At 38.8% G+C, this 11,183-nt stretch overlaps 1 protein-coding gene across 1 annotated transcript; it reads right to left on the bottom strand.

Moving 5' to 3' along the window:
• Positions 1–4,372: 4,372 nt before the first annotated feature.
• LOC149846833 (kinesin-like protein KIN-8A) lies at positions 4,373–10,372 on the bottom strand. The gene is made up of 7 exons (XM_089992622.1): positions 9,498–10,372; positions 7,288–7,561; positions 7,107–7,157; positions 6,925–7,017; positions 6,073–6,836; positions 5,706–5,955; positions 4,373–4,483 (listed from the first exon to the last, which is right to left on the bottom strand). The coding sequence occupies exons 1-7, from the start codon at positions 10,370–10,372 to the stop codon at positions 4,373–4,375; spliced, it is 2,418 nt and encodes an 805-aa protein (XP_089848748.1).
• Between the last annotated feature and the right edge of the window lie 811 nt (positions 10,373–11,183).

The raw sequence follows: 11,183 nt of genomic DNA, 5'->3' as shown, positions 1-11,183 counted from the left end.
AGCAAACATCATGTTTTCAAATGTGCATTTTCTGAAAATTCATAGCACATGCCTGATTCTATGTGCATTTAGAAATTAGAATATGATTTAGACAAGTTGAATAGAGTAGAGCATAAGATTGATCCTTGGTTCAATTACCCCTGTTAAAGGTGGCAAGAACAGTTGAACTTCGTACCGACAGGCGAGTCCCATTCTTCGGAATTTTTCCGCATTTTAAAAAACGGAGGCGAGTTATTTTCAAAAACTTTTTCAAAGGTCAGTTTGATTTGCAAAAGTTAAAATTTTGCGATGATAACACAATCCAGTTGTCCTTAGACTAATCTGACCTTGCTTGGTGAGACCTATAATAGTCTCGATAGTCAAACTCTTCTTTTGGATGCTGGCACCGACCTCATTTGATGAGACTAAACACAATTTTGACAATCCAGTTTTTCTTCAGACACTAGCCAAACCTCGTTCAATAGGACTAAATTCAATTTTGACAACCTAGTACCCCAAACTTTGAGTGTCTAGTTCTTTATCATAAATTGAATTACATCGATTAATGACAAAGAAGAACATATGTATATACCAATTTTTTTCAAGATGATCAAAATACTAACATCCTTGGAAAAATCAAGCTGCAAGATTAGAATTCATAAAATGGACATCACAACAAAACTCAAAAAATTCATTGAACGACTAAAGAAATTTAGTCATCCACCACACAGACGACTATCTTAGTTCAGTTGTCCGACCCTAGACAACTATCTCAGTTCAGCCGTCTAGCTGATCCAACATTTTCCTTGTCCCTTTGAGAGGGCTATCTCAGTTCAGTCGTACGACCCTCGATGACTACTCTAATTCAGTTGTCCAATCCAGTCTATCTGACATTTTGTTTATTTTGTCTATAGAGGATAGCCAAACAAGTTTACCCATCCATCTTTTGACGAACAAACTAGTTTAGTCATCCAATCAGTTTGAGTAAATGAAACACATTTGCCTCATCTCCAACTACCTTTGCATGATTCTGAGAGAATATTCTTCCCAAATAAACTTTCTCCCAGAGGAGACTCCTCCCAATTATTTGGACCAGATCTGAATCCAAAAATTTTCATAATTCGAATCCGTTCTGAATGCCTACAAATAGAGGCCCACCCCTATGATTAGGTAGAGAAGAAAAATGTTCGAGCACTGGAACTGAGAGGAACAAATGCAAGACCACCGAAACTCGTCTCTTCAATCTTCCTCACTCGCACGGAGGTTCTGATGAAATAATTACAGAAAATCCTCACTTTTCTGTGGAAGTGTTGTTGAACGAACAAAAAAAAACATGAAAAACCTAAAACAGACCTGAGTCTGAAAAATGTACGTTTATTTATCTATTTCCCCTTTCCTTTCTTTTATTCATTTGTTTCATTCATTTAGTTAATTTTATTACTTTAGACTAAATTCTTACACATTTTTTTTGTTCATTTATATTATCTGCTGGTTGCGCTATAAAATAAAAAGACGTGCTTCAGCTTTGCCATTCCTTTGGCAAAGGATGGTCGAACTTTGAATGACATCATCAAATCATTTTAAAAAGGATTTTTTGTGATTTAAAAGGTAAGCTTCCAAATTTATTTATCAACAAGTGAAATTCGGTCGGCTCAAGACTGGTGGATAGCGGTCAGTGGACGACCAAAGCCTAGTAGATGACAAAACAATGTTTTGCCATACGAACAAAGAAAACAACACAAAAACAAAGATTTTGGGCTTGTTAGGGCTCAAAATCTCCCTGCAATGCAATTTCTAGCTACTAAAATAAATAAAAAATACGGTGTCCCATCATAGTCGCTAAAAACTGTTGATAAAAATTCTAAGGTTGGAAAAGATTGGACTTAAGAGATTATGTAAAATTCTTTTTAAGATTATGGGAACATTGTTTGCAAGATTTGACCGTCGTTTGGATGAAGGAAATGTAAAGTCAAAACAGGTTTTTTGATCTTCGTAGCTTGGATCACACCACCGTAAATTCCAGTATGCAAACAAGGATAAGAAACGTGTATAAGTACCTAATCAAAATATTATATGAAATTGAAATAAACAGATTAAGGATTTAGAAAATACCTTTTTTAGACTCGAGAGTCTGTTTTGTCATTCAAGCTCTTTTTTGTCCGTAAGCACCTTCGTGTAGGTATGAGTATTCTTTAATGGCGTCAGGATAACATGCCGGCAAGACTTGAGTAGACTTGTTCTTGCAGGGCCAACACTTAGTTATCTAATTTCTAGATGATTGGGTTATAAGGGTGAGCTCCTATTTACAGAGTTCAGAACAAGACATGGATCATCGAATTTTTTGGGTCTAGATCCGATCCCAAAGTACCTGAGTCTATCCCAAATGGGGATAAGGCTCATAAAAAAGTTTTCTCTCGGATGAAGGTTCATCGAAGAGGAATCCTTCCACCTTGAGAAATGCATAGGGCAGTTGCAAAGAGATAGGGATAGGCTTCGAAGATTATGCATGCATTCGGTGTAGCAGATGATGAAATGACTGTGCCGTCCCATAGCGGACAGTGTTCTGTTTTGCTGCCCCGTAGCGGATGACGTTCCATTTTGCTATCTCGTAAGGATGTCGATCCGTTCTGCCATCCCATAGTATGCGACAATCTGGTAAGCCATCCTCTAGTTTGAGGGCAAAATCTCCTTCGTCATCCAAGTTGGAGGGGTGCCTGATTCCTGCTTAATATCTGCGAACACTTGTGAGAACATCAGTAATAGAGCATCATAAAATTTTGGTGTCTACAAAATGAACCAGATTTTATTTGATATCCCACCAAATTCAATTTTGTTTAATTGCATTTGGTAAGCAAAAAACATATTTGATTATAATCGGATGTGGATATGGTATTGATTTTTTGCTACTAAATTTGACAAATATCCAAATTTGGCAGATATTCGAGTCTGTTTACATGTGAAAAATACAGACTTGCTATGAGCTTTTCACCAACAGAATCAGAATTTGAATCTGTGTAGCCAACATGCGAGGTAGTCAGATATGGTATTGGCCACAAAATTGTTAGCATCTGTAGGATTGAACAACAAAATTGTATTGTAATACTATATAGGTATTGTATTTGAACTGAAACTACCCTCCCACTGCTTACCAACATTGCTTTGTTAATAGTATAACAAGCTAACACCTACTTATTCTAGGTGTTGTAAGGCTATACATATATTGATCTTATGTCATAAATTATATTGTGGGTGTCTTGAATTTTGGACCTGCTCCGATCCATAACCCGATCTGAAAATATTTGGGTGAGTGTACAATGAGAATTTTCAATGGGGTTTGTGGTGGTACCGGAGGGATCAGGTTAGGTTCGAGACCGGAGACCACCACAAACCCCTCCCGAGGTATGAACCTGTCTAGTTTTGTAATTTTTCTCTTTTGTACCAGCGAGAGTTTTATACCTTTTGTGATATCTATAAATACCTCCTTTGAAAGTTGGTTATGAGAGTTTTGAGTGTATTGGGGATTAGGGTTTTGAGAGCTCTCTATCTGGCCTCTGTATTTCCTCGCATTTGCTAGTAGATTTCTTTCTCCTTCCCTTGAACGTAGGCTCAAGTGTCGAACCACATAAATCTTGTCTTATCTAGTTCTTTTTTTCTCTTTATCTTGTGGTTTTCATCGTTTTAGTTGTGGTTTTTGCATAACAAATCTTACAGGTGATTATACTAAGAAACAAAGCCTTGCTTTTCTGTTATTGAAATGGTTGGTAGATTGATTGGAGACAACTAGTTAGAATTAACTTGTGCATTTTCAGGACTCATGAGAACCATCTTAAGTATTTATTTAGGAACCTTTATATGATTACTACAATGAAATTCCTTAGGTATACGTTGAGTTTACATCATTTTATTCTTTTCAAGGGGGCTTTTCTTTAGTTTTTACAACCTAAGCTTGTAAACTTTTTGAACAAATTTTGGAGTGCCCGTATTGATCTGCAAGATTAGTGGCAGTCAACTACAACCGAACTCTTGATTACCGGTATTCCTTTCAGGTCCTATTGAAACTCAAGGATGAACAATATTATGAAATGTACAGCAAGAACACGCTACAAGTGCACTGAAGGTTGAATAGTATCATGAAATGTACAACATGAACACGCTAAAATTGCATATAAGAAATTTGAAATACATGATTAGCTCAATAATAACAATGGCAATAAGAACTTATTTCACGACAAAAAAAGATATGGTACACAAGGAGAGAAGAAAAAAGGATTTATAGAAACACAAGGGAAACACAACCTTTGTGTTTCATGGCTTAAGATGGAAGAGATTTAAGAATAGCCATCAAAAGGAGATTGATGAGCTCGTGCTTCTTCTGTCAAAGTCAAGAAGCTGCTTATCTGTTGGTGAGAAGAGTCGGGCTTTGATGTGCAAAGCCAGGCTGAATCATGTAATTGATGAGATGCGGCCCAAACATTAGCACAAACCAGAAACACGGATAGGCAACCTGCATCAGAGATCACATTTACATTCCTTTTCTAACCATTAGAAAAACTATAACAAAGAATAACTAGCTAGTCGCAGAAACCCCACATCTTCGCCTTAGCAAAAGAGAAGTTTTACCATTGAATCATATCTGCATTTGTTTGTTCTTAATGCACATACACCCCCTTTAATAATGTTTTTAGACATGAAAATATGATTTTTCAACTCATGAGATTTTGGGACATTGTGGGCCATTTATATTTGAAGATTTTAATGGCCTACATGCATGCCAGTCACATAATCCAAAACCAGTTTTCTACCAAGCAATTAATGTATGTAGATCATATCTGTAGGATCGACAAAAAGACTCAAAAATTATGGTTTCTACTTTCTTCTAGGTGGGTGTAGGTACAGAGAGAGAGAGAGAGAGAGAGAGAGAGAGAGAGAGAGAGAGAGAGAGAGAGAGAGAGAGATTCATTTGGCTGGCTAGAATGATATAAGCAGTGCCAATAGCAGGAATGTGAGAGCTATATGAGATATAAAAGATGCAAAAATAACAGCATCGATGTCTGTCTTGGTGGAGCAAGGTAGACCAAAACATATCTGAGCTGATGCAACAAATATCAGAGATTTTTGGAAAATATGATGGTCTTTATTGCAAAGCAAAAGCCCATATATCACCAAAAAACCATAGCAAGATTTTATGTCACTGAGATTTTCCTCAGAGCGAGATTTTGGCATGACTAAAACCAACCATAGCAGGCACTTGCTGTGATAAACTTTCATGATCATGTCCCTCTTACTTGAGTAGGAAGAGCATTAGAATCATAGTCACAGATATCGGCGAATATTTTCAAAATATTGGGATATTATCGCTGTAAATTAAGCAAACGATAATATATCATGATATTTTGAAAATATCACCAATTTGATAATATCGCGATATTATCACAATAATATTCTCGTGATATTATCAATTAGTTTTACTGTTTTTATTTTATTTTTTATATTTCAAATATGTTTTTCTTCTTTCTTTTACATTTTTACTTATTTCTTTTATTATTTATGTATTTTTTTGTATAAACATGATATTTTGTTACTTAATTTTTATTTTCTTTTATTTTTTAAGCCCCAAAATTTTCCCTAGATTTATCACCAAACCTATAGTATCGCCAGAAATAGCCTCGCCGAGATACAGCCAATACCGATATTTGCGTATGATTAGAATATGATGGAGAGAGCACCTGGAAGAGCATGGATGAAGGGGCATCTGACTGAGTGGCAGCTACATGGCTCCTATTGCTCCTTACATTGATTAAAGCTACAGAGGGGCTATCGTCGCTGGTGATGTCCCAGAAGCTCCTCTCTGTGGCTGTTGTCACTGGTGATACAAACCAATGCGAGGGGCTCTGAAGATCATCTTCACAACTAATGCTGGTTTCAGCTGCTGCTGCTTTTCTCCTTGTAGTCTTTATAGCTGCTGATGCTGGTCCATAACATCGAGTTAGGACATGTCTGTTGCAGTAGGACGGTAATGCTGCCTTATTCATCTTGTTATAAATTGTGTGTTGGATGCCAAATGGTGGATATGGGGGCGGTGCTTCAGCTTCTGCTTCCTTCTGCTGTAGGTTTTGAAGTTCTCGGATAAAATCATCTTTTTGCTGGAGCTGAAGTGCATGATCTTGCTTCAGCTTCTCTATCTCAGTCTCAAGCAATTGGTCAGTCCGATTTAAGTTTTGAATGGTCTCTGTCTCAGGTGTTGATGAGCACAAATTGGATAAATTATTTGTTTCTGCAGAACCTGCAGATGATAGTAGTGAGGAAGAAGGTGATGCCGCTGCACTGGCTGCCAAAGACTGTGCATGTGCAGTGAATAGTTCTTGCTGGCAATGAGCTAGTTGCATCCTCAGTTCCTTGTTCTCCTTCTGCATCTCTAGCAACAGCTTGGCTTGATCACTTCCAAATTCAGTGATGGCCAACTCCAGAGCTTCTTCACTGGCTTCACAAGCCTTGGTGTGGATCTCCTTTGCACGGTCAGCCCAATGCAGTGTGTTTTGTGTCTCACTGAAGGTCAGATTGCTTGGGCTTATGTTTGCAATCATAACAGTGTTGCAGTACCCACCTAGAGAGTCCTTGAGGAGTTGCGTGAGCTTCGAATTTCGATATGGGATGTGTTTTTTGCCCTCTACTAGTGCATTGATGCAGCTGCTCAATGCAAGAAGGGAACGGTTGATGCTGGCACCTTCGAGCGAACGAAGCATTCGTTGATCAGTTGCTAGAGCTCTCTCTGAGCCAGCTAGGTCAATGAGTGATAGCTTCCCCACTTGGTTCACAACCTTGTTGCTGCCATCCTTAACACTGTATTCTGCTATAACCTGCACACACATTTTCTTTTCAAATTTATCACTCTAAGTTTTTACAGTGATGTGTCGACTCAGTAACTAGACATTGAGTCATGATCACCTGAAGAATTGCATGGGACCTGGAGGAAGTCTCATTGGCTCCAGTGGGTTCGGTTGTTCTGTTCTGATTTCCCTGCTGAAGCAATGCCATGACCTGCCAGGGTGAAAAAGGAATCCATCTGTATCAAACAGTCTTTTAAAGAAATGTATCAACAAATTGACATAATTAAAAGCACTTTTCACCTCATCTATTGAATAGGCTCTATATTGAGTAAGACCAGATGCCACGATCCCCTAACACAAGAGCCACCACCATCATTTAGGATTTCTTTGAGAAATTAAAAGGTTAGAAATGAGAGAGAGAGAGATCTATGATTTGGATATGTAGGAATATGAATATGATCAACAAGGTGAATTGTTGTACCTGCTTATCCTCTCTGAGGACCATAGGTCTGCCAGGTGAGAGCAAATCCCTGACAGTCTCATTATAAACCTCCAAGTAAGAGAGAAAAACTTGGTGGTTTCCATCCTGACTTCTCTGTCTGATCTTTAAGAACAAATCTTTGATGGCAAGAACCATAACCCCTGGATTCTCTACTGTGCCTAGCATGGTATACGTTTTGCCAGCTCCAGTGGCACCATAGCAGAAAACAGATCCATTCCTCCCCTGAAGCACACCCTCAACAAGGTTTGCTGTGCTGCAGATAAGATGGGTTTAAAAGAAGCATCAATTCTTCATTTCTCAAACATACTTGACACTTGAGCTAAAAATGGTGATGACTTCACATAATATGGTGTGTTTAGCACTTATTGAACAGGTCTAGTGTGTCCACTACAGGGCATGTCTACAGAGTAAGGTGAAGACAACAAACAGAATATGTTTTACGAGCTCCTGTTCTCTGTACTTCATTCATGGGTAAAGTTTATTAGGTGGCATCTCAATGCCACTGTCAATCTGAAATTTCCTAGATTTTCAACCATTCTACCAATGGTAGGCGTTCTGGAAATAATTGAGTTTTCTGAATTTTTGACAGGATAAAGCCTTGGATTTGGGAAGCTTTCAAGGGCATGCCTCAAGGCCATTAACCAATCTATATTTCCTATATTGCATTCCTACTAGTAGCAGGAAGTCCCATATTCTTATTCAAAATTCAAATGCATCTGCCTTTACATGAAAGAAAAGGAGAAAACCTTGTTTTCATTTGTATGACAAATATACCACAACATTGCCTGCTCAATTATGCACTCAACACCAAAACCACATTATTTTTCCTGTAAAACTTGGAAAATCTCATGTTTGGGGGATATAAGGGCAACCTAATTCTGCCTGGCAGTCAAGTTGTCCTGCCAAAACTTTTGCCATATAGTGAAATTCTACCAATATAGAATAAATAGAATCACCTGAACAAACATGAACTTCCATTGACTCAAACAGTGCCATCTAAGATTGCAGTCAAAGAGGATTAGACTGAGTTGCACCAGAGTTAAATTAGCATCAGTGGGGATTTAACTAAAACTCAGTTATATACATAATCTGATTCAAGAAAATTCCATAGAAGGTTTGAATTGATTGTACATCTATATTTCAAATAGTTTGTTTCATTGCAGAACTAAGATTTTGTAGTTATAAACATAATCTGATTCAGGAAAATTTCATGGCAGTTCTGAATTGATGGTATATGTGGCTGTGTCTTTCAAATAATTATTTCATTGCCTAAAATCATGACCAGTTCACTCTAAGAGAAACCTGTGTTTGGATTGAGCAAATTTGGTGGAATTGGATTACAGTTCTATTAAGGCTGTTTGGAAGCCTGTATTTGGCAGTGAAACGTCCAGCCCTGGAATTACAAATCTAGGATTTGAAAGCCGTGGGATTTGCCAAAACCATGGGTTCTTTGGAATCCATTTAGGATTGTGGCTGGAGTTGGCATCTCCTTACCAACTACGAGCTTCCAAAGGATCAATAAAAAGCTGAAGTTGCAAAACCAATCAACCACGGTATAGTTTGTAGACAAGTTCGTGCCACTGCCAAAAGGGACTATTCACAGTAATACTTCTGTTCCAGCTGCAACCCAACTGCATAACCATTGGATGTGATCAGCATGCATAATCAACATATTATACTGATAAAAACAAGAATTATCCTATCATCACAACAATCCGATTATGAACCAAGCCTAAAAACCAATGGAAGTTGATTGTGATATATTGGGGTTTGAAAGCGGCAGCTAACAACAACATAGCGACCACAAAAAAACCTAAAAAATAATGGTAGTTGATTATGAAATATTGGGGTTCTATACAGTGGCACAAAAAAAAAACTAAAAAAATAACATCAGTAACATAGCTTTCTTTAATCAAACAAAACATAGCAAAAATGCAGGGTCATTGGCCATTTTTCAGCTGCAAAGGATTTTTTTTTTATGACGAGGAACCACTGAAAGCTACGGACACACCTGTGCGCCAGTAGGGTTTGATCCGGTGCCTTCACCTCAGCACCCTCACAACCACCCTGCTGGCCACCCGGGCAACCCTCACGGTGGTCAAAGAAGGATTTATTGGAATAGGGATTCCAACTCTACTTAATTTTCTGAACCCAAAAACACCCTAAATGGAATGAACCGGAAAACTTACGTTGTGGTATAGACCTCCTGTTGAGTTGTGGACTCAGGAAAAGAAGCATCGAAAGCGAAATGCCTATCACGCAGCCTCTTCAACCGCAGGAAATCGTTCACATTTGCGAATTCTGTTAAATAGACATCTTTGTTATTGGGAATTCGGACGCAGCAATGCGAACCAGATTCATTCTCTTTCTTGGACATCGGCCTCAATCTAACAAAAACCAGTATTCTGCTTCCCATGTCGCATCTCTGTGAGACCATCTCCATACTATTTCCAATTTTCTGCACCATATGGATCCTGACTTCTGATTGTGGCACAGCAGTTGTCATGGATAGCCTCCTAACCACCGACGGTGCCAAGACCGCCTGTCGACTTGGACAAGAGAATTCCGTCCTACTAAAGCCCACCATGTTTTCTTTAGCACCCGATCCTTTACCCCAGCTGTTCAAATCCTCTGAAACAACTTTGAGCCTCTTTGCTGCCTTCACAACGGTATGCAGAGCATTCTCTCTCATAACCCTTCCTCGTGCACACGTGTTGGCCTCTGTCTTCGATCTCCGTTTCTTCTGCGGTCCCTCACCATCTTTGTCGGTACCTTCTTTCGAATCCTCTCTTCCTGAATCCAAGAGATCAGCACTAGTGTCATTGGAGTATCTCTTCTTCTTTTTTGTTTTTGCAGGAGCAGCGTTCTTGGTCATACCCTGCTGCTCACACATGACGGTGAGAGGCTTTATATTTTCCTTCATTCCTTGGTGTGTATTTTTCAGCAATGTAATAACCGATTGGATTTGTTCTTGTTGGTCCTGATTGCGACCGGCCGGCGCCCCAGCTCTCAGGTTCACATCATCTTGGCTGCCCAAGATGGGTGAGAGGGCAGATACCGGCATTGAGAGAGAGAGAGAGAGAGAGAGAGAGAGAGAGAGAGAGAGAGAGAGAGAGAGAGAGAGAGCTAAGAACTGCAGAGCTTCAACAATTCTTAGAAGAACCCAATTGCCAGAATTTGGTAAGGATTTGTAGAAAGCCTCAGAGATGAGGTTGGGAGTGGGACTCAAGAAGGAGGACGCAACTCAAGAAGAAAGGGAGCCATTAACGGGGGAAGAGGGGAGAGAGAGTCCGATGCCGTCCGTGGCCGAGGAAGATCCTACCGTTGGTGACTAGGGAGCAATTTGAATTCAAATTAGAAGAGAGGGAGTAAGGTGAGGTAAAAAACAAAAAACAAAAAATTCAAGGATAATTTACATATAGGCCGCTATGCGTATGGCCAATTTATGATTAGCTGGCTAGGTTTTCAAATATTTAAGTTAAATGCTTTTTTAAAAATTTCTCAGATGACCGCCGAATTACTTTCGCAGTTCAACACTTTTAAACTTTTCCTTTCTTTAAATGGGTAAACGTTCCCTTTTGTATTTTCTAAATTTTTGGCTAGGGTTAAGAGCAAATTACTAATTTGAATGGGTACAAATTAACTAAGAGAGCAATCTCATTCTTAAATATTTTAAAACGGAGGCAGGTAAAATGCAAATTTACTATACAGTTGATCGTCTATATGTTAATTTATTGCAGCGTTAATTGTCGAAAAGTAAGTCAAAAAAGGAATAAAGTGAATGGAATAGCGAAAACTGGTTTACAATCTGACATTAGGGATGGCAGTGGACCGGGGCTGACGCTGGGGACAAGGTCTTCCCTCTCGTCTAGTCT

Source organism: Nuphar pumila, chromosome 2 (genome assembly GCF_984573655.1).
Source record: "Nuphar pumila chromosome 2, dmNupPumi1.hap1.1, whole genome shotgun sequence".
NCBI lineage: Eukaryota > Viridiplantae > Streptophyta > Magnoliopsida > Nymphaeales > Nymphaeaceae > Nuphar > Nuphar pumila.
This window is presented reverse-complemented; position numbering and strand designations above follow the sequence as displayed.